We start from the raw sequence: 24,962 nt of genomic DNA, 5'->3' as shown, positions 1-24,962 counted from the left end.
AACAGACTTAGTTTATGATTTATATACCATAAAGCTCAGTCTTTTAATACAATTTAGTGGTTTTTAATGTATAGAATTTTGAACTGTCACCACTGTTTTTAGAACACTTTCATCACCCAAAAAATACTTCCTCTTAGAACTGCTTAAGAGAAGAGCAGTTACTCTTTTTTCCCCCTTAGCAGCTGGTGGGCACTAAACTACTTCCTGTCTCTGGATTTACCTATTTGGAACATCTCATGTAAATGGAATGATACAAAATGTGGTCTTTTGTGGCTGGCTTGTTCCACATAATATTTTCAAGGTTCATCCATGTTCTAGCATATGCCAATGTTTCGTTTCTTTTTATTGTTAAATAGTATTCTGCTGTATTTTGTTTGTCCGTTCATCAGTTGATAGACATTTGTGTATGTTCTCTTTTACTGTTTTGAATAATGCTTCCATGAACATTCATGTACAGGTTTTTAGGTAAATTATTATTTTCATTTCTCTTGGGTATAATTCCAAGGAATGTGTTATCTGATTTAACTTTTTGAGAAATAACCAAATTGCTTTTACATTCCCATCAACATATATGAGTTCCTATTGTTCTTCATTATTGCCAATACATATTATTGCTTTTTAAAAAAAATTTAGCTATCCTAATGAGTACGATGTAGTATCTTACAGTTTTGATATTCATTTTCCTAGCTAATGATTTCAAGTATCTTTTTATGTGCTTATTGGCCTGTTATATATCTTTTTTAAAATGTCTATTCACATCATTTACCTGTTTTTTAAATGGGGTGGTTTTTTCATTGTTCCCTGTATGAATTTATGTATTCTGAATACAAATTCCTTATCAGATAATATGATTTGTAAATATGTTCTCCAAATTGTACAGGTTGTTTTTTCACTTTTTGATTTCTTTATTTTTCTGAAATGGGTTCTGGTTATGTTGATTAGTCTAGTCTTGAATTCCTGGGCACAAGTGATCCCCCTGCCTCAACTTCCCAAGTAGCTGGGACTACAGAGGTGCACCACTGTGCCTGACCTTTACTTACTTGATGGTATTCTGTGAAGCACAAAGTTTTTAAATTTTACACTTGTGACTTTGTTGTTATATCTAAGAAACCCATTACCTAATCTAGGGTCACAAAGTTTTAATCTTGTGTTCTGAGTTTGTAGCTTTGAGTTAATTTTTGTGTATGGTATGAAGTTAGGATGCAGATTCATTCCACTAATAAAATACATATGGTAAAATACATGAAGTACATCTGTGGAGGTTGAAGAATTGTACCATCAGTGTGGCTGACATCCACCTCCCAGTCAGGACCTGTAACATTCCTATCACAAGTGAGTTAATTTTGCTAAAAACATAGCTGTAATTGAATAGGGATTGTATTGAAACTGTACATCAATTTTGGGGTTATTTCTACCTTTATAGTGTAACTCTTCTGAACTATGAACAAAGAGATCCCCTTTCTCTTTGGCTACTTGGCGTTTATACAACTTGCCTTATTCGAATATTTTAAAGTTTCTTTCAACAGTGTTTTGTTAATTTCTTTTTTTTTTTTTTTTTAAACAGAGAGAAAGAGAGAATTTTAATATTTACTTTTTAGTTTTCGGCGGACACAACATCCTTGTTTGTATGTGGTGCTGAGGATCGAACCCGGGCCGCATGCATGCCAGGCCAGCACGCCTCCGCTTGAGCCACATTCCCAGCCCCAGTGTTTTGTTAATTTCATCGTACACACACTCTGTGATCTATTCTCTCTACCCGTAAGATGGCCTCAGCCCTGACTTTTGTCATTACCGTGACCTCACAACTCTAAAAAATGGTTTCGTCTTTCCTGGTTTTAAATGTCTTAAGGATGGGACCATAAAAAATAAAAATAAAACATCCCCCCTCCCCAAAATTTCATTTCATTGCATGATTGTGTACATAATTTAATTGTACCAGCATCATTTGTTGAAAAGACTGTTCTTTCCCCCTTGAATTGTTTGGAGAGTCTATCAAAAATCATTTGACCAAAAATTTATTTATTTACGGACTTCTAAGTCTACTCCATTGATCCTATAGCTTATCTTTATGCCAGTCCCCTCTGCCTTGATTACTGTAACTTTGTGCTATTTTGGAAAAGGGAAGTATGAGTCTGTAACTTGGTTATTTTTCAAGATTATTTCAAGCATTCTGTCTTAATTCATTTCCATATGAATTTTAGAGTGAGTTAATTTTGCTAAAAAGGTAGCTGAAATTTGAATAAGGGTTGTATTAACTGTAGATCAATTATGGGAGTATTTCTACCTTTATAGTACTAACTCTTCTGAACTACGAACAGGGAATGTTTCCAATTATTTGGATATTTTAAAATTTTCTTTCAACAATATTTTGTTATTTTCCATGTGTACACCTTGAATCTTAACTTCTCCCCTAAAACAGTCTGTGCTTTCCATATACCGTCATTTCATTGGGTTGTGTACATTATTATGTAGCACTGAAACTTTTATTATATTTGTTTTATATGGCCAATTCTAATCTAGGTTTAAAGTATTATCAGCAATGTTAATGTGAAGAATAAATGACCAACATTAAAATTTTTCTATTGTTTCAAAGTAGCCAATTGAATTATCTCTCAAGAAATATTTTATATATAACAAATTTTCCATGTGATTTGAGAGACTTAGGGACTCAGCTTTAAGAGACTCCATGACTACCTATATGTTTCTGACCCAGTTCTAACATTTTAGAAAAGTATTATTGATGGTGGCAATAAAGATGAATAAATATTTTTCCTTCTCTTCATATACCTACTAAATTAAAGATAACCTCCAGATATTCTCACTAAAGAGGTATGTGATGCATTCCTTTTACCTTTGTTGTAGTTTCTATTATGCCCCATGTCCTTTCATTAATGCAGGTCTGTTCACCATCAATCTAGAGATTCTCTTGGCTTGCAAAGTAGCTTTTCTTCTACCCTTATTATTTTTTCGCCCTTGCTCAGTATATACATAATTTAATTACATGCTTGTTCTGAAAATAGTCTTCATGAAGACTTTTCTCTCACAAAAGAGCAAAATTTCCTTTTTGGCCTAAGCAAGCCATTTCAGACAGGAAGGAAGGTGCAGATGTTTCAGTTAAAGCAGAAGTGCTGATTCACTGTGGAAAACTTCATGATAATGTAAGTCCTTAAGTTTTTCTGGATGGAAATTACAGGTAAAATATATTTGTGGATCAATTTAATATTTGTTTATATTAGTTGTAGCAAATGTTGAGTAGCATTTTAGTATTCTAATAGGATTTTAATTGTAATTCATTAGAATATATGGTGACTAGTCTATGAAATTTAATTTCTGAACTATGAACAGGGAATGTTTCCACTTATTTGGATATTTTAAAATTTCTTTCAACAATGTTTTGTTATTTTTCAATGTACACACCTTGACTCTTTTAATTTCTCTCCTAAAACAATCTATGCTTTCCATATAGAGTTGGAATAACTCGGTGAGAAAAATGCCCCACAGATATTTGCAGAGTATGTCCTATTACTATTTATTTTCTTTTCTGAAGAATACAGCTTCTGATATGAATGAGCTCTCTTAGGTCAAAATGGAGATTGACAGATGCTCACTGCATTTGAAGAAACTCTATGTGGTGATTAGATTTAGGGTATTGAGGGAAAATGTTAGTGAAGTTCTGACACTTTTCTATAAAAAACAGAAATAGAGTTTTACAAGAGAAGAGATCTCCTTTCTCTTTGGCTACTTGGCATTTATACACCTCACTAATTCTGATAACCCTAAATGCCACCTCACTAATTCTAATAACCCAGGGTGTCCTGAGAGTTTTTTTTTTTTTTTTTTTTTTTTTTTCCTGTTTTGTCCTAGCTCTTGATCCTGCCTCTAAACTTCAGAAGAGTGTGACTTAAATTCTCCGTGTGTATTCTTTGTGTAACTCTGACTATTATCAGGCAGTCTGGGATTTGAACATCTTCAATCCAGAAGTGAAAATTGGATCATGTCTTTATAAGAATCTTAGAGCTGGAAAAAATATGGACTGAAGAGTACAGCTTTTGACATGAATGAGCTCTCTTAGGTCGAAGAGGAGATTGACTAGAATCAAGTATCCTAGTGATATAGCCAGATGAATGACAGTTTGTTCATTTTGTTCTGAGTATTAAACAAGAATTTGCTAAAGCCATCATGGCTATTTAAAACGTAAGAATTCTAATTATAATTAATTCAGTTATTCTATTAGAGTTTTGGAATCTCCTCCCCTTTCCCACTATTAGTCATCTAGCAGAATAATAGCAATAGGAACAGCTAACATGTTTTGACTGTTTACTTACACACTAAGCACTTAAATGCCAAGCACTTTACATGGATTATTTGTTGTAAGTAATTTTATGTATAGCCACATCATTCACTTGGGAAGACTGAAGCTTAAAGAGACTAATCAGGTTATCAGAGAATATGTAATCGGTAAGAATTTCAGGTAATACTTGAATCCAGGCAGTATGACCCCAGAGGTGGTGGGCTTAACCCTAAGCTGTGGTGCCTCCTTTAGCAGTGCTTACCATTTATCTCCTAACTCTGAAAACTTTTTGTTGTCTTTAATTTTATTATTAGGTGGACAGAAGCCCTAGTTCAAGTAACTGGATTCTCAAAACCTTGAATGATAAAAGGAAAAATCATAGGTTCTATGAGGATCTAAAGAGTTTGAAAAACTGATGGTCAAAACTTATCTTAAAATGGTTGATGAAACTAGGATGTTCAGCCTAGGAAAAAAGAATCAATTGAACATCAGATTGAAAGAAGAATCAGTAAGCTTTATGTGAAGCGAAAGACAGAGTTTGGATCAGAAGGTTAAATTTGTGGGAAATTATGTATCAATTTCTTAGGATCTGTTGCCGAAATCTAGGGAACTAGGAAATGACAGAATTGCTTTTAGGGAGGATGAATTCCCTTTGAATAGTAGTGAACCGTTAAAACTAACCAGCCTTGCCAGTGGTATTAGGAAAGTTTAAGCTGTATATTATTGGACTTAGTGGGTGACATAAAAGCTGTCTTCCTGGTTTGATTAGATCTGTTGGCTTTCTTGAGGATTTTGAGCTTTAAAAGTAATACACTGCCAGGCACAGTGGCACATGCCCATCATCCCAGCTCCTCGGGAGACTGAAGCAGGAGGATTACAAGTTCATGGACAGACTAGGCAACTTTAATAAGAACCTGTCTCAAAAAATGAAAAGTGACACAGATGTAGCTCAGTGTTTAGTAAAGCACCATTGAGCTTAATCCCCAGTACCAAAGTGAATGAATGAATGGGTGGATGGATGGATGGATGAATGAGTAAGTGAATAAAAGTAATACACAAAGGTCTCATTCCCTTCAAGAATTTGAGAACCATTACTAAATAATAAATCTTTTTTTGTAATTTACTGAAAGAAAATAGTATTAAATTTTTCCTATTAGAAAACTGAATGATATGAATTTTCTGTGTAGAAGAGTATGACATTGTGATGATAACCCAGTATATTTTGGTTTATCTCTTTATATCAACACTTATACATATCAAATATATCCAGGACTGAAAGTAGCTTTCAGGCAATGACTGACATTACCACTTTGAAATTCATTTCAGATGTCTGAAGTAAGTAAAAACAAATTGTTAGAAAGAAACTCTTTAAAAGTCTCTCTCTCGCTCGCTCTCTCTCTCTCTCTCTCTCTCTCTCTCTCTCTCTCTCGCTGCCATATCATTGAACCTAGCACAGAGTTGGGTGCTGATTTAGTACTGGGTCAGTCTGTGAAATACCTAATATAGTCTTGTTCTAACCTGTTAGTTTTTTTCCCTTAAGAGGTGGAGGGAGTGGCCACAAGAAAATAATCATGTTATAAAAAATTGTTTTGAAAGAGAAATTAGTATTCATAAAGATTAGAAAATTTAAGGGTATTTTAAAATTTTTATTAGGCTGGGGATGGGCTCAAGTGGTAGTGTGCTCACCTGGCATGAACGGGGCACTGGGTTCGATTCTCAGCACCACATAAAAATAAAATAAAGTTGTTGTGTCCACCGAAAACTAACTAAATAAATATTTTGAAAATTCTCTCTCTCTCTAAAAAGTTTTATTTATAGAAATTAGAATAAAGGAGTGTATTTTAATATGTTAATATAAATCCAGTGTGTCTATTAAAAAAAACTTAAGTAAATGAAAAAAAATGCTCACATCACTAATCATTTAATTTCTGAACTATGAACAGGGACTGTTTCCACTTATTTGGATACTTTAAATTTAAAATATCCAAATGATTTTAATCAGAACCACATAGATACAATCTCACCCCAGTAAGAATGACTTACATCAAAATGTTTAAAGTCATAAATACTGGTAAGGATGTAGAGAAAAGGGAACCTAGCACACTGTTGATAGGAATTTAAATTAATTCAGCCATTATGCAGAACAGTATGAAGGGGCCTCCAAAAAATAGAACTACCTTATGATCCAGTAATCCCACTACTGGTATATATCCAAAGGCAAAAAAAATCATCATAACAAAGAGACATTTGCAAAAACTTTCATGTTTATTGTAGCACATTTCACAGTAGCCAGGAAATGGAAGTATCCTAAGTATTCGTCAGCTGATGAGTAGATAAAAGAAAATATGGTATATATACAGAATGAAATACTATTCAGCCATAAAGTGAATGAAATTCTGTCATTTGCCACAACTTGGATGAACTAGAAATCATTAGTGAAATAAACCAGGCACAGAAAGACAAGTACTACATGAGGTCACTCATAGGTGGGATCTAAATAAGTTGATCTCAGAAGTTACAAGTAGCAAATGGTGGTTACCAGAGGGTACGGAGAGTAAGGTGAAGAGAGGAACAGAGAAAAGTTGATAAGAGTAAGAAGTTCTGGGAGTAAAGTGCCTGTTCAGCATGAAAGAGGCCCTGGGTTCAATCTGGAACCACCAAAAAAAAAAAAAAAGCGCTGATGTTCTGTTGCACAGTGGCGTGTCCATAGATAATAGCAGTTATATTTCAAAAAGTTAGGAAAAAAAAGATTTTTAACGTTTCACCATAAAAATATGGTAAATGAATGAGGAGGTGAATATTTTTAACCTGTGTGCTTTATACAGTATATACCTATATGGAATTATCACATGGTACCCATTAAAATGTGCATAATTTTAAAGTTTTTTACTCAGACTGATTCTGCAAAAGAATATATGAATTCATATTTCTGTTGAACATTCATTTTCATTGTGTAGTCTTTTAAGTTAAACATTGACTTGAGCAAAATATTTATCTTATTTCCCATTAATTGGTTAAACCTCTGAAGTTTTATGACTCTTTAGCTGTTGAACTGTATCATTGGCTTACTTCACTTATCCCCCAACCCTCACTCCAGTTAGAAACAAAGGAATGTTTATATGTTAGAAGGAAATGCTTTCCTTTTTTTAGTTTCCCACTTTAGACGTAAAATTGGGGGAAAATTCATAATACAGAATTGTTTCTTAATGAATATATGATAAAGATTAAGTATATTTTCTTTTGCCCAAATAGAAGCAACTTTGATCTTTATATAATATGCTGATTAGAAAAAACTGGCAATAAAAATTGGAATATTTTGTGATCGCTTTTAATCTTAATGGGAATACTTCTAGGGTGTTACCCTTGAGTCTGATAATGTCTATTGGTTTAAAATAATGCATGTGTTTTTAATGTATTAGTAACCCAAAGCAGAAAAACATGATATTCTCTATTGATATCAAAAACTCATTTGATTTAATTTAACATCCATTTTTGGATATTTTAACTGAAACATAATTTTAGAATATCTTAACTATATATACTTCAGTAAATATGATCAGTTATATTAATGGATTTTTCTATATTGAACTGTTTTCCTAAAATGAGTGTGGATCAGGAAGCAGAGAAAGAAAGAGATCTCCATTTGCCAGATATAAATATATACCACAGAGCCACAGCCCACAATGCTCCACTTCGTCCAACCACACCCCACCTGCCTTTTGCTACCATTCAGTTACTCCCACCAGGTGATTAATTTACTGATTGGGTTAAGGCTCTCATAACCCAATCATGTCTTCTGTAAACCTTCTTGCATTGTCTCATACATATGCTTTTGGGGGACACCTCACATCTAAATCCTAACACTAATAATTAAAAATTGTTTTTTTTTTTTTTTTTTTTTTGTGTGTGTGTGTGTGTTATCAGATTTTAGTATCACTAAGAGAATTGAGAACCTATCTTCACTCTGTTTCCTGGAACAATTGAAAAGTATGGGCCTCTAAGGTTTCTTCTGTCTTGAAATTGCTGGGCCCTGCTGCTTTGGGAGAGTACAGTTCTTTGTGGCTTTATTAAAGTATTCTATTATATAGTGGTTGATGTACTCTTTAGTTTTCAGATTTGTCAGCCACAGTGTTACAGTATTATTTTAAAATTTCTTCTGTATCTAGAATTCTTTTTATTCTTTTTTTGTTTTTGTTTTGTACACTGAGGTTATGCCCATTTTAATATTTCATAATCAAAGATCTATTTCTTGAACTTTAATTGAGTTTTCTTATGCAATTTCCACCTTTCTCATTCTGAATTTCTCCCTTTTCTAAAAGGTTACTGATAACCAAATGGTTTTCTTGTTTGGACATGTTACTTTAAGTAAAGGAAATGAAGTGAGAAGTGAAAATTTCTTGCTTGTGGTACTTATAAAATTGCAGTATTTTAATGTAATAGGTAGTTGCTTAAGTAGAAATTGATTCCTTGTATGGCTGTGACTGACCAGTTGCAGGCCATAGCTTTCCTTCCTTTACATCATTTTGTTGAAAGCATATTTTGAAAGAATTAGTATTATGCATTGTTTTTTGGTTAAAGTAAAATTTTCCCATTTAAAGTCTTCTACCATCCTCAGCTGGTTCTTTGCCAGCCTTATCTGTGCTAACATCACAAGGTGCTTGTGTACTTTTTAATGCAGAATTCTTAATAGTTAACAGTAAAAGGAATGGTGGGTGAATTTTAATACTAGTAACATTTTAGAACATAAAAAAGGTGAGAATATAAAACTCAGCTATATTTAGTCACCATTAATTAAGTAACACGTTTATATTTATTTATTGAAATGCTCTTTCTGTGTTGGTATGATATATATTCTTTCATAAGATTTTGTTTGTTTAAAACTAAATTTAAGCCTTTGTCTTTCTTTGTAGGTATAAGCGTGTCTTTTCAGTTGGAACCCATGCAATTACTACATATAATCCAAATACTTTAGAAGTAACTAATCAGGTAATTACGTTAGATGCTGTTAGGTATTTACATGAACTGTCCTTGAATTTAAAAAGTCAGGATGTGATCCATTACTTCTGGCCTGAAACTAGTATGTTAGGATAGAAATATCTAACCTGAAAGAAATTAATATGCTTATTATACATAATGCTCTGTGTTCAGGATCAAAAATAAATAAATAAATAAGGAAGGGAGCAGATGAGCTTACTTTTAAGGCATTCAGGGGAAAATTTTTTGATGTATTACTATTGATTGTATGTAAAATTAGTAAAGTAGTTCTTATAATTTTTAAATACTGTTATTATAATGCAGGTAAAAATTATATCACAAGTGGTATAAAGTACTTGTTATGGAGGTAGGATTACTTGTTTATAAAGGCAAGACCAACTTAACATGGACAGATAAGCATATTTAAAGAAATTATTTTAGCTTATTTTAAGTCTAAAGTGCTTTTTTAAACAGACTTACAAGTAATCATAAAATGTTATTTCCTAATTCTTTTCACTTCTATTTTAATTGTTTTAGATTAATGTCAAATCATTACCATTATAACACTGGTAAGATTTTTGTGGTTGTCTGTGATGACTAAAAACCTTTAAAAGAATTTGACTTCTTCTAGACCTCTACTATTTTGTAAAATTGAGCTCAGTTAATCAGTGAATATGAAGTTGAAGTAATAAGTGTTTCATTTTACTGTATTTTAACCCCAATTGAAAAAATTCCTTTATTTTTGTTAGTGGCCTTATGGAGACATTTGCAGCATCAGCCCTGTTGGAAAAGGTCAAGGAACAGAGTTCAATCTCACATTTCGTAAAGGCAGTGGGAAAAAGTCAGAGACTTTAAAATTTTCTACAGAGCACAGAACAGAACTTCTTACAGAAGCATTGGTAAGAAAGGTTCTCTGTTTATAAACTAAGTTTACCTTCTCTTTGAAGTGAAATAGTTACACTTATAGTGGGAACATTAATGTTCTCAGCTTCTGTACCCACTGTGCTTATTTTTTCTTATTAATCTTTAAATGTGAACTTTTCCTTTTCTCCAACAGAAAACCTGAAATATATATTTTATATTTGATAGTTCATTAGCCTAAGATGCATATACAAGAAAAAGCACTATATGTTAACTCTATTTTGTTCTTCAATAAAACTCTGTACTTTTTTATTGAACATCCTTAAAGTGTAACAACAGTTTTTAGTGTCAAGTTATTAAATTGTGCTTTCCCATGAGTCTTCCTGACCAGTTTGTTGTCATTAACTGTGGTTATGTTTTCTCTTTCAGAGATTTAGAACTGATTTTTCAGAGGGAAAAATCACAGGAAGGGTAAATATAAGTATTTTTATTTGTTTAAATGTTGCCCTTTATTATAGAATTTATTCCGTAACTAGTACCTTTTATGGCAAACTTTAAGGGAAAAATAAAAACATAGTTTTATTGTTGTCTCATACCATGTGGATAGATAAATGTAGCTTAATAGGAAACTAGTATGAAGAAGTAAACTTAAGACTTTTAATTCTAGCAGGAAAAAAAATTATCAGGCAAAAAAAGATTTATATGTGATAGCAGTGCTATAATTCAGGTGATTCTTATTCAGAATTCCAAGCAATAACACCAGTACATATCATACTGTTGATAATACTGGTTGGAACATGCAGTAGTTGTTTGGTGTAGGAGTTTCCTAATTCAAAAGTATTAAAGTGTTAAAGTTTGGGAACATTGAAACTCTGTTTATTACATCTTCCTGCCCTGGATCTGGCTCATCCTAAAGCTTGGCATGGTGTACTGGCAGCTTTGTGGGAAGTTATAGTTGCTTATTAGAATCTTAACTTTCCCAGGCTGTCTTCAGTCATGTTACAGCAGCATTTAAACTAAACTAGAGATTTCTGGGGAAAGGAATAGGAATTTATGGGAGGGTTTGTTTCGTTTTTTACTCTCTAAAAATTTTGAATTTCTTACCCAGGCGTAGATATTATTTTATAATGGGGAAAAATAATCCCTAAACTTATAGCACTATACAAAACCCTCACCTCTGACAAAAGGCAGGAACTATGCTGGAAGCACCAGCATCTTGGAGACTCACTGATTTCAACTCTAGTGATTAGTTGGTTGCTCAGGAGCCATTTAAAAATAGTTTAATGGCATCTGACAAGCTGGCTGGTTTCTTATTCTGTACATCTCAACAATTGTTTTCAAAAACATAACTTCAAGATTTTGTTTCTAAGCTTTCCTTTTTTATCAGTCACTAAATATTTTTCAAAACTTTGAGATAGAAACAATATTTCTAGATGATTGACTGAAGGTAGTTCACTTACTTTTATATCAGGAGTAAGGTACACAAAGGGACACCTACACTTCCCCACAAAATGGTTCCACCCCACACTAGCATGGCAATATGTAAAATAGTGAATGTGTAACCGATGTGATTCTGCAATCTGTATACGGGGTAAAAATGGGAGTTCATAACCCACTTGAATCAAATGTATGAAATATGTCAAGAACTATGTAATGTTTTGAACAACCAATAATAAGAAACTAAAAAAAAAAAAAAAAAAAAAAGAAGTTCCACCTCAGTGCTGTCCTGGCTGAACAGCTCTTATAGAAATTGAATCTGACCTAAGGCCTCCAGTTGCCCTAGATATACTTGAAATTGGGGTCTCTCAAAGTCCTTTAGGCCTGGCCCCTAAAGTCCCTAGGGATAATGAGAAGTTTCCATCAGTGTATTTCATTAACATTAGGTGATTATCAACTGGAAGGAATGGAGAATATCCTGTGGAGTGGGTTTGGGGCATGTAAACAAGCCTAGTGTGAAAAGCACACCATTTTTTGGTGGCCTCCATTTTACCCTCATTCCTACGGAGAGGTATGGCATTGATCTCTTTTTAAGTTCAAAATCAAGGGTCTAAATATATTCATGGGCTAATGCAGGTTTTTTTATTTTTCTGCAGAATTTGTGTGTAGATAGATATAGATAGATAGATAGAAAGAAAGAACTGTACTGATATGATGCCATAGATTTGTGATACTGATCCTATGAATGTCATTATTGAAGTTAGTGTTGGGATGTTAGTGGGAGTATTCATTACTTAATGCCTTACTCTTTTCTGAACACTTACAAGAGAATTTCTTTCTGATTTCAGTATCAGAAATAGTTACACTTCTGAGCAACCAATTTATTTTTAACTTGAGAATTGTGCAATTGATCATGTATTCCTCTTCATATTGATGGGTACAAAACTGTTATTTGGGCATGGGAGATGTTTTTTTGGCCACAACAAGAACAAATTAAAGGAGGAAAAGTTAATTTTGATCTTACTGTTTTAGAAGTTTCAGTACATACATGGATGGCCTACTCCATTGATCTGGCCCCAAGGTGAGGCAACATATCATGAGGGAGGGGGCGCAGCTGAGGAAAGCTGCTAAACTCATGGCAGGGTCAGGAAGGCAGGGATGGAGGGAGCTGGTGTGTGGACAGGGAAGATGCACCCTTCCAGGCATACCTCCCATTGACCTACCTCCACCAGCCATGCCCCACCTGCCTACAGTTACCACTGAGTCAGTCCATTTAAACTAGAGCAGACTGGTTAGGTTACATCAGCAATCTAATCACTTTACTTCTTAGTGTTCCTGCATTAACAGGAGCTTTTGGAGGACATCTCATATCCAAATCATAACAGAAGGGGATATTCATTTCACATGTGACACCTTATTATCATTTCTCTGCCTTTCTTATCCTTTAATTTAAATTTATTTTCCTCTTCTGCCTCACTTAGTTTAGAAGCCTCAATTAAATCTTTTTAAGAATAAAACTAGTAAGTAAATGGATATTGATTGTTCTAATCATTTGGTACTCATGGAATGCATCATCTAAATAGAACTTTACTTGCCAATATAATCCAGACTCAAAAAAAATTTCCAGTGCTTTGATTAGAAAAGGTTCAGGTATAATTTAGGCTTCAGAATGTTTTTTTGTTGTTGTTGTGTTGTTTTGTGTGTGTGTATGTGTGTGAGTGTGTGTGTGCTTGTGTGTGTGTGTGTGTGTGTGTGTGTGTGTGTGTGTGTGTGTATATATATATATATATATATATAAATAAAAAAAAATACATTAACATGTAGAGGCAAACCAGGTTGTTTAAATTGAATATTATAACTTTCCCTGAAATGTGATTTAGCTGTTTTCAGTATCTAACGTGGATGAAAAGAATGTATCATCAAAAAGTGAGATTTTTTTTCCCCCATTAAAACTCTTTTCGTCTTTCAGAATATCTTTCTTTTCAGATAGAATGTCTATTTTTTAAAAATGTAAGATGGGTCTTTACTGTATTGCTGGAACTGGAACTCTGGGCTCAAAGGATTCTCCTACCTTAGCTTTCTGAGTTGCTGGGACTATAGGCCTATCCCCTGCCCCATTTAATTTACAGAAGAGTTGCTTAAAATTGTTTTATAAAATCCTGTAACCCAAAGTCTTTGCTAATTAAAAAAGAACATATTGTCTTCAGTTAGAGTGAACATTCTTAATTAAACAAACATAGCCTCTCTAGCTAAATTAAATTTTTTTACAATTTGGATAGTAACTATAAATATTTATGTTTTGAGTTTTGATTGTTTCAGCAGTGATGGATATATTAAATATGACTTTATTGTATGGTAAGCTTGAATATGTACTTAAAAGTAATTCTTTTTCTCTAGAGATATAACTGCTATAAGCATCACTGGAGTGATACAAGAAAACCTGTAATTTTGGAAGTAACTCCTGGAGGCTTTGACCAAATTAATCCTACAACCAACAGAGTACTCTGTTCCTATGACTATAGAAACATTGAAGGCTTTGTAGATCTCTCTGATTATCAAGGAGGATTTTGTATACTTTATGGAGGATTTAGTAGATTGGTGAGTAATGTTTTTAAAACAGCATTTTAAAAGGGTTTGAAGGAAAAAAGTGTTTTTACATTTCATTTTGAAAATTCACATGAACCTCAGAGGAGGAGGTAGGGTATTTAGAGTGCAGGCTTTGCTATCAAAAATAAGTGGACTTGAACCCTTTTGCTGTTCTTCAAAGTGAGGAGGGTAATATGTCATCCTGTGTTTTTAGTGAAGATTGGAGAAGATTATCTACCTAAAATGCTTTACACAGTACATGGCTTAGTAGTATTCCATAAATAGTAGTTACAGTTATTATTTTCATTAGTATTAATGCCTTACCTGAAAGTTTCTAATTTAATTTCTTTTTATTAAAAAAGTAATGTAAATTTCTTTTTTTTTTTTGAAGAGTGTTCTGTCCTTTGTCAAGCTGTTTGTAATATGTAATACAAGTATGTATTGAAATGCCATATTTGGAGTTTATTGCTTGTTTTTACTTGGATCTTGAATTATTTTTAAGTATGTGGTGGGGCACAGCAGAAACTACTTAAGATGCTGAGATCCTGTTTTTAAATTAGTAATAGAAGCTGAACTACAGATGATGACCACCTTTTGAACTATCCTGCTTTCTTTAATAAAATTTAGACCCAAGATCTCAAATGTAGGCAATATATATAGTCTCTAGGAGGAACTAAGTTGAACTTACTTGAAAGATTCCTTAGCTTGAGAATTTTAGTTACCTTAGCTCCCTTAGAAGCCTGGGACCACTACCCCAAAATTCAGTGTTTTGTGGATAAAATATCCTTCCCTGGGAAGCAGAGCTAAGGCAAGCCTAGAATTTTTAGATAAATAAAAGTGTAGATAGTAGCAAAAGGCCAAAAAAAAAAAAGAAAAAGAATAATGAGGAGGGCAGCTACATAATCTGATTTATAAAAATACAATTTGCTTTACAGAGTTGTAGGCCTCTTTTTGTCCTAGAAACCACTTGATTGGTAACATCCTAATTTCCCTCATTTGGGGAGCACACAGCTAGATATTTGCTTACCTCTGAGTCTAGACCCAAAAAAACAAAGCTTGGTTTTCTCTCCCACCCTAATGAAGTCTCGACTGCACTGTCCACAGATGTGTCTTCTCTGAGCAATGGAATTTTGCAGCGATTAGCTTTTGGTGGAAAACCGGCCAAATTATGGGGCCTTTTAGACTTTAAAAACATAGCTGTATCACAGTAATTCAAACAAGCTCTTTAATAGAACAATAAGTTGAACATGAATGACTACTGTTTGATACTTTATCAACAACATTTATTCTTGATTGGCTATAACAAGAAGATTTAGTTTGAATTATCCATTTTCTAAGTATAACCTATCCTCTAAATCTATGGGTTCTGCATCTCTGGATTCAACCAACTGTGGATTGAAAATATTTAGGAAAAAAATTGCACGTGTACTTTTTTCCTTGTCATTATTCCCTAAACAGTATCGTATAACAGCTATTTGCATAGTATTTACATTGTATTAGGTATTATAAGTAATCTGGAGATGATATAAAGTATATAGAAGAATGCACAGATTATATGCAGATACTTCACCATATTATGATTTGGGTATCTCTGGAACTTCCTGGAACTAGTCTTCCACAATGAGAGATGATTATATATTCTTTGCTTTTTAAAAGACACTAGTGGAAATAAATCAGTTCACTATAATATATGATACCACACAAATTAATTCAACAAAATTTTATTTAATATCTTCTGCATTAGTGTTGACTGAAGTGAACTCATGTAATAAAATCACACTCTTAAACCCAGTGCTTCTTAGCAGAGGAGTTATTGGCATTCCGGCCAGGACAAATCTTTTTTGTGGGGGATATTTCTCTGCCTTTTGCAGGACCTTTAGCAGTTCTGGTCTCCAGGTACCAAATGCAAGTAGTGATGTCTCCTTAACCTTACCTTTGTAAATACAAACCTAAAAGTTGATTTGTAACATCAATAGGGGAATGACTGTTAAACATTCTTGCAAGGAAACCCACTATGTAAAACAGATTTTAAATAAGAGTACTTTGGTTGAATCGGAATTCTACCCACACAGTCCCTGTTCATCCCAGTAGATTGGGTAGGGTTTCTTATCGAGCCCTAGCATGTTGTTTTGCACAAGATGGTAAGAGTCAGACCTTAAGAAATGATGAGATAATTTCCATTCAGTGAGTTGGATGTAAGGCTCTGTGCCCCAGACTTTTCAGACTTTCATGATTTTAATTTAGTAACAGTCTTTCAACTATAAACTGATCATTTCCTTCTGAGACGTTCTATTACCTTTCTTTTCTAGAATTGCTGCTACTTTAATACTACTTTAATATCCTTCCTATGAATTGATTAAGTATAGTTATATTTTAGTTGTTTTAACTTTTAAAAATCCAAAATTTGTGCAGCATTTATTTGCATCAGAACAAAGAGAAGAGATTATCAAAAGCGCAATAGATCATGCTGGCAACTACATAGGTATTTCATTGCGGATCAGGAAAGAACCTTTAGAATTTGAGCAATATTTGAATCTTCGCTTTGGAAAATACAGCACAGATGAATCCATCACATCTTTAGCAGAATTCGTGGTCCAAAAAATATCACCTAGACATTCGGTAAGACCTATATGTTGAAAATAAAAATTTATTCATCTGATTGTAATAATTTTCTTCAATAACTTTTTAATCTCTATTTTATTGTTTGAAGGAACCTGTAAAAAGACTTTTAGCACTCACAGAAACATCTTTAGTAGAACGTGATCCAGCAACCTATAATATTGCAACTTTGAAGCCTTTGGGAGAAGTAAGTTTCAATATTATTAGCTTAAGTGAGATTTCTTCCTGTTGATATTGAGTAATTTTCTTATTTATTTTTAATATATTTACCCCTTCCTAAAGAATGGGAAACAGAATCCATATTTAATTCTTAATCCATTAGATTTATTGGTCAAATAAAGATTATTGACCTCATGAATTTATTGATTGATGAAGATTCCAACAATCATTTTCAACTATATCAGAAGTGGAACTTTTGGGCTGGGGCTATGGCTTAGCAGTAGTGCACTTGCTTGGCATGTGTAAGGCACTGGGTTCTATTCTCAGCACCACATATAAAGGTCTATCAACAACTTTAAAAAATACTTAAAAAAAAAAAAGTGGAACTTTTATTCAATAATTATATGAAAATTTTAATAAGACTCTTAACTAAATTTAAACTCCGGTATTATAAAAAAGTTGCATTTTTAAATATTGACTTTGGTAAAACTAAATGATGGTATGCAATTTTTAAAATGAAGTACAAAAAAACTAATCATTTTTTTTTGTTGTTGTTGAACTTTCTTTTGTTTTTCATTAGGTATTTGCTTTGGTTTGTGACTCCGAAAATCCACAGCTTTTTACCATTGAATTTATAAAAGGGCAAGTCCGGAAATACTCTTCAACAGAAAGGTGTTTATTTCTTTTTATCTCATCATGCTTTTGAGTTCCCAGCATATGCAAAGCAAAGTGCTTGACCAAAAAGGAAAAACAAATATTTATAATCTGGAACTTTAAAATTATTTAACTTTGGAAGACATTATTGCCTATTTAAAAAGATCTTTATTCAAGTTTCAAATTCCTAAAGACCATAAAAATAGTGATTTGATTTTAAATGAAATGATGAAAGCACTGTGTATTTCTGTAACCTTTTTTTTCCCCTCCATACTGAGAATTAAACCCAGGATCTTATGCATGATAGGCAAGCGCTCTTAGACTGAGGTACATCCCCAGCCCACTGGTGTTTTTAAAGTATTTCAAAATAGCACCTCTTACTTTCATTTTTAAATTGGATAAAAACAACAGGTTACTTTAATATATTAAATACACTTGAAATTAGTTTTTTAAATGCTAATATTGAAAGCTACTTAGCAGTTAGCCAGTGGAATATACTTATTTTTTTATGTTACTCAAGACTTATTTCTCGTGTGGAAACCTATAAGCTGCTGCAGCTGGCTTGTAACACATAATTGCTAATGTGAATGTTCAATGTCTGATTTCCCTTTGTGTACTAAAACTGTTTTCATGAGATTGGCAATTCTTATATCTCAGGTAGTTCTTTCATGTCGTTGTAGTGAGTTCGTTCTAGAGAGTCTGTATTTTAAAGTTATTCCATACAATTTGGGTACTTTTTGCCACTGTGTACAATACAACCTTCTTGAGATTTGTATTTACTTGTTTTTTCTTTACTTGCTATAATATTACTACAGTTTATCTTGGAAAGCTCTCAGTCACAAGTCAACATGACTAGAAATATAAGCAAAAGTTTACAGTTTTTCCTGTTCCAAGTTTAAGGAAAAAACAGGAATTACAGGTGTTTTAATCAGAGGAGAGATCTCAATACTCAGTTTGTCAAATATTTTATGTACATTATCTTGTTTATTCCTGACTATAACTTAGGAAAAATGTGTCATTAGCCTAATAATGCTTATATGTGGAAAGTAAAGCAACTTATTTGTAACTAGGATTAGGGACACTTTTCTTAAATATAAGAAGACACTCCATCAAATGAAAAAGTTTATTAATCAGACATCTTCGGAATTTAAAACTTTGAAAATAGTAAGACAAGCTACAGATAGGGAAAAAGTATTTACAGAACACATAACTGATAAAGAACTTTTGTCTATAATATATAAAGACCTCTTGCAACTCAATCCTAAAATGATCAAACAGCCTTTGGGCAGAAGAGTTACATAAACACTTGACTAGAAAAGATAACTGAATGGTAAATAAATACATGAGAAGATCATAACTCATTAGGGAAATGAAAATTAAAACTACTTTAGATCCACTATAATGACTAACATCAAAAGACTATCAGTGCTGATTATTGGCAATGATATGGAAAAGCTGGAACTCTTTGATATAGGTCATATAGCAGCAAGGTGAAAAGCTGGTGTTAGGACTCTAGGCTCTCCTAAAGCTCTGTTTTTTTGTATATCCCAGAGCAGGTTACCTACCAAAGTGCCTGTACTACATTCTGAATCAAAATTCCCCTTAATTATCAATTCTAAATCCTTTTTATTTTATTTTTTAACCTTGCCTAGAGATTCCTTGTTAGCAAGTTTGCTGGATGGAGTCAGAGCCTCTGGTAACAGAGATGTTTGTGTAAAAATGACACCAACCCATAAAGGTCAGCGATGGGGGTTACTCAGTATGCCTGTTGATGAGGAAGTAGAGAGCCTGCATCTCAGATTCTTAGCTACACCTCCAAGTAAGTATTGATTTTAATGTAGTTGTATTTCCATACATCTACTTGATGATAATATTAAGAGTTAGGAACATAGTTCTCTAAATCTTTTTTTTTTTGAATCTTCTCTTCTCCTTACAGATGGCAACTTTGCAGATGCTGTATTCAGGTTCAATGCTAATATTTCATATAGTGGAGTTCTACACGCAGTAACACAGGATGTGAGATATATAATATATAAAGATAAATTGCATCATAATTTGTTCATTATTATTAATTGATATGGAAACTTCTAAAATACTCTTTCTTTGCCCAGGGTCTCTTCTCAGAAAACAAAGAAAAACTGATCAATAATGCCATAACAGCATTATTGTCCCAAGAGGGAGATGTTGTTGCTTCAAATGCAGAACTTGAGAGTCAGTTCCAGGCTGTAAGAAGACTTGTAGCTTCCAAAGCTGGTTTTCTGGCCTTCACTCAGCTTCCAAAGTAAGTTGTCTTTTGAACTTAGCTTCTCTTACAGATTTTAAACAACTCAAAATAAAAAATACTGAATAATTTATTTCTTTACTGCCGACTAAACATGATACCTTTTATCTAATGATCTGGAAGTTTGTATTCATGAGAAATGAAAAGGGAAGATAAGTGGGGCTGATGAAGGATATTAGATGCATAATCATGAGTAATATCACTGACTCTTGTTTTAGTGAATTTGAATGGGAAAGTACTTGTCATACTTTTAGTTAACCTTTAAAAAATCCTCTACTCAAAGGAAAAATTATTATGAAAACATATTTGAGAAATGAGGTTCAGATATGTAATTGCTACCATATAATAATGGAAACTTAAGATGACCTACCGTATCTTAATAAAATACTAACAGATGTTTCGATAGTGCTATTATATACTTGCTTTTGTTCCACAAGGTTTCGGGAGCGTTTAGGGGTGAAGGTAGTAAAAGCACTCAAGAGGAGCAACAATGGAGTTATCCATGCAGCTGTTGATATGCTTTGTGCCCTCATGTGTGTAAGTAGTACTTTTCTTAAGAAAACTGGTTTTTCTTAGCCAGTTTCTTGACTGAAGGTTTTAGTTTCTGTGAACCCAGATTTTCCTTCTTCCATGATTCTATATTTCATAAGTTGCTCTCAAAGCCATTTGTTTGCTCAAATAACATTTACTTAATACATCCTACATACCAGGCAGTGTTCTATAGTGCTAGAAATGCAAAGATGTTAAGACACAGTTCCTTCCTTCCTTCAAATTGCTAACAGTCTAGTAAAGTAGTCATATGCATTCAACACAAGGTTGTGGGCTATGGCATCATACAACACATATTTTTTGTTTGGTGGTAGAAGGAAGGTGAAAAATTCTCAGTCTTTCTAGAGATATTCAATTTGATCTGAATATTAAAGGATGGGTCAGGATATTTCAGTTCTGGGCAGAACTTCCTGGAATAGAGAATAACATATAGAAAGGTATGTTTGGGAAGAAGCAAATAGCTAAATAAGGTTGGGTCACAAGATATGTTTGGGGGATAATTAGGATTTGCTGCCAGAGGAAGGTTCGGAGACAAGTCATTCAAAAAAGCCTTTTGTATCAAAAAAAGGAGCTGGGTTTGTATCTTTAGTGAGAAACATTGAAAAATTTTTAAGTAACAAGATCAGGTTTGATTTTCAGAAAGTCCACTGTAGTGGTATGTGGAGGATAGATTAGAGATAAGGAGGCTTGTTGATCAAATTATATATAAGAGCTGAGATGCTGAAGTAAGGTAGTGAGGCTGAAGAAGCACATTTGAAAGCTGTTTGATCAATAAAGAGCTAACTTGGTGCTAGTTTGTGAAGGGAAAGACAATTGTTAAGTATACCTTTGAAATTTCTGATTTATCTGTTTTCTGTATTCTATCTAGGACTTTCATTCCTTATAAAGTGTTTTAGACAAGCTACATTGTATAGAACAAACATAAGTAAACCTTGATTTATTACCAAAAGTGAATTAAAGAGAGACCTTAATCATGAGTTTCCTTTTTGCCATACACTTTATGGTGTGGTTTTTAATTGTTCCAGTTTATAATGAATATTCTTTATAAATGAATTTTTTTGTGATGCCAGCACATGAGACTGCTTATGAAATTTACTATTTTTAATTGCTAGCCCATGCATGATGACTATGACCTAAGACAAGAACAGCTAAACAAAGCTTCTCTTCTCTCTTCTAAGAAGTTTCTGGAAAATTTACTGGAGAAATTTAATTCCCATGTGGTAAGTTGTTATTAAATTTGTCTTCATGGGAAATCATGTATGATTATTGAAAGTTTCTGCAATGTGGTTTCTACAAGCGCAATGTGGGGTTTTGTATTATAGCTACATATTTGGTTTTTATTGGTCACAGTTCAGCTTGGTCACTAGTAATAAAATATTTTCTTTTAGTACTATATCCATTTATCTGGGAAGGATACATTGCAAAGCTTTTAGATTTTTCCAATAATATTCCAGAGTTTTGTTTCTTTCTTGAAAATTCTAATTGTGAAATAAACTTTTAAAAGTAAGTCAGATCTTCCCATTAACTGACATCTAGTTCCTCAATCGTTGGGAACAGTTTTGGAGATGGACATTCCATATAACTGGAAGAAACATGAACAAATTGCCATAATCTTGCAAGTGTTGTCAAAGATAATTTTTTATTCAAATACACATTAACCTTAGTATACACATTTGAAGATTCTGTTTTTCTCTTGAAATTTGACTGAATTTTAATTATGTTCCTTTTGAGGATGATGGATTTGAACAATGGATTTGCTACATTGGCAAAGGAAGTACTGTACTACATAAATCATCAGAATTTGAACCTGATGCTGGGTGTGGTAGTACACACCTGTAATCCCAGCGACTTGGGAGGCTGAGGCAGGAAGATCACAAATTCGAGGCCAGTCTCAGCAACTTAGTGAAATCCTGTCTCAAAAAGAGATGGGGATGTGGCTCAGTGATATAGTGCATCTGGGTTTAATCCCCACTACCAAAAAAAATTTTTTTTGAACTTAAGGTTGAAAAATTAAAGTCAGTAATTATGCCTAGCATATAGAATAAGAGAAAGGAACATATTTTTGCTGTTTCAGCTCTATATTTATATTTTTAAAGCAGTGTGATGCTTTCTTTCAGGATCATGGGACTGGTGCCCTAGTTATTAGTTCACTTTTGGACTTCCTTACCTTTGCCCTCTGTGCTCCATATAGTGAGACGACTGAAGGGCAGCAGTTTGATATGCTTTTAGAGATGGTAGCCTCCAATGGAAGAACCCTCTTTAAACTCTTTCAGGTAAGATCTTGTATTTTTCCTACCAGATAACAACTAATTTAAGAATGCTACTTTTTGGATAAAATTGTTTTTCAAATAGTTTGTGCACCATTCTTTTATAACGACAAATGCAACCTAACCCTAACATCATTACCATGTGAGGACATTTTAGCTCACAGGTTTCTTGGTAGTTCACTTATACAGCCTTGTTGATGGCAGTTAACCACTGTTTTCCATTATAAAAATTCATTTTTTTCTGTGGTATGCCCAAAGTCCCCTCCCAGCGCTTTTTTTTTTTTTTAACAAATTCCCAAATAATACAGTGAGCTTTAGCAGAGCTATTCATAAACGTTGGAAAAAAGTGCCAGCTACTTTCTATTATATTCCTTTATGTTTGTATATCAGTAACTGTGAAGCTATATTGTAGAATACCTAAAATATTTAATTCAACTCTGATCTGATTTTGAGATATATCATTTCTTAATTTTATAGCTCATAACCTTGCATGAAACTTACATCCTTGTGTTGGAATAAATTTTTTTTTTTTTATTCACTGATACTTTTCCTTCACCTTTTTAAAGCATCCTTCCATGGCAATTATAAAGGGAGCTGGATTGGTTATGAAGGCAATAATAGAGGTGAGAGCAATTTCGAAATTTTAAACTTAAGTGTTGATTGATGTCTTAATTGAAAATGACAAAATTGCCTTTTATAGGAAATATGCTATACTCTGGGTAAGAAAAGTAATTTTAACTCTCCAGTCAGATATTAGTTTTAAACTAATTGCAGAAATGATCCTCAATAATAAAAAAAAAAATGAGAATTTTAAATTCTTAAGTAAGTAGGGTTATAAAGCAAATAAATTTGTTCTTACATTATTTGTTTTATTTAAAAGAATTAAAAGTTAGCTTTGTTTTTTCACTGGGTGATGATGATGAAGGTACTGAAATCTTGAGGTATTGGGATTACATAGAAATCTGTTTTTGAGTTCAGAGCAAGGTGATATCAAATGAGACTAGCAACAAAAACTTCTTGTGGAAAAATGCATTTTAAATGAAATTCTAGATACCAGGATTTGATATTCAGGTTATGAGATATTGCTTCTCAAATAGTTGCTTTAGCCTTGTATTTTAAAAAAATAAAAAAAAAAAACATGATCATGGTTATAAATTTCAAGCACATAGTATGATGTTTACAATGACATCAATCTAAATGACTTGAATTTTTGTATTCTTTTGTTGTCATTATGTAGCAATTTGGGTAAACATAAGAGTGTTCTGTTTACCAAGGAGGGGGGAAAAGAAACTCGCTATTGTGATATATCAGTATAGCTCAGAATGAAATAAGAAGCACAGAGTTAGTATGTCCTTAGACATCTGTTGAATTTTTTTTAAAAAGGAATCAAACTGGTTGGAACATGAAAATTTATTTGCATTTTCAGTGTGTATATACTACTAAGGGCTAATTTCTCCCCTCTAGTTATTGGGTGTTATGCTCAGTTTTAGCTTTCAAAAGTAAATACCCCATCCGAGTTTGTGGTAGCCAAGGAAAGTTAGGCCCATGCAGCCAACCAACATGTTGCCATTCATATAATATATGCCATTCAACTATTCATTATATACAAAAATATTTATTTAATACTAAGTATAATCAAAATGCTGACTTTTGACTTCAGGTACAAACCACACATATTAGATTCACATCTAGTGATTTCTTTGGAAAAGACTATTTATACTTAAATCCTGGCAAATTTTCTTTTTTCAAATTATAAAAGCAGTCTGTAATCTTGGAAGAAAAAATCAAGATGTACAGAAAAATACAAGGGTTAAATAAAAATAAATCATCTACTTCTTTACCACCCAGTATCATTTCTATGACTTTGTTGGCGAATTTCATCTCAGACTGTGTGTATACTGTTAAAAATGGTATATGTACATATACATACCGTGTACATATTTGTGTACATACAACATGTTCATTTGGTATAATAGTACTCAGTACTAACATGAACATTTTTACTTTTTGATAGATTATCTTAAATTGTTATACTGCTTATCTAATTCATAGTTCTTTGATTAATAGTCCTATTTATCTGTTTGCCAAAGTGAATCCATATAAACAAAGTAAAATCAAAATAAAAACAACTACCCCAACATCACATCATCCTTTAAATAACAAAAGCAAGCCAGGTTTGCATATGTCTTTGATAGGAATTGCTGGTTTCTTCCTTGTTGACTGGTAGATATTTAGGAATTAACCTAATTTTAATATTAATTTTAGATAAGTATAATTTGTAAGG

At 32.9% G+C, this 24,962-nt stretch overlaps 1 protein-coding gene across 1 annotated transcript in view; it reads left to right on the top strand.

Moving 5' to 3' along the window:
• Dnajc13 (DnaJ heat shock protein family (Hsp40) member C13) overlaps positions 1-24,962 on the top strand; it is a 118,702-nt gene that overhangs the window by 18,562 nt on the left and 75,178 nt on the right. Inside the window, exons 3-16 of the mRNA XM_076867431.2 lie at positions 9,202-9,277; positions 10,015-10,164; positions 10,556-10,597; positions 13,961-14,161; positions 16,562-16,768; positions 16,860-16,955; positions 17,508-17,599; positions 19,234-19,400; positions 19,518-19,597; positions 19,693-19,862; positions 20,300-20,399; positions 21,524-21,631; positions 22,529-22,684; positions 23,245-23,301. Coding sequence (XP_076723546.2) covers positions 9,202-9,277; positions 10,015-10,164; positions 10,556-10,597; positions 13,961-14,161; positions 16,562-16,768; positions 16,860-16,955; positions 17,508-17,599; positions 19,234-19,400; positions 19,518-19,597; positions 19,693-19,862; positions 20,300-20,399; positions 21,524-21,631; positions 22,529-22,684; positions 23,245-23,301 — 1,702 coding nt within the window. The remainder of the gene's footprint in view (positions 1-9,201; positions 9,278-10,014; positions 10,165-10,555; positions 10,598-13,960; positions 14,162-16,561; positions 16,769-16,859; positions 16,956-17,507; positions 17,600-19,233; positions 19,401-19,517; positions 19,598-19,692; positions 19,863-20,299; positions 20,400-21,523; positions 21,632-22,528; positions 22,685-23,244; positions 23,302-24,962) is intronic.

Source organism: Callospermophilus lateralis, chromosome 10 (genome assembly GCF_048772815.1).
Source record: "Callospermophilus lateralis isolate mCalLat2 chromosome 10, mCalLat2.hap1, whole genome shotgun sequence".
NCBI lineage: Eukaryota > Metazoa > Chordata > Mammalia > Rodentia > Sciuridae > Callospermophilus > Callospermophilus lateralis.
The sequence above is the reverse complement of the archived record's forward strand: the minus strand, read 5'-3'. Positions and strand labels throughout refer to the sequence as shown.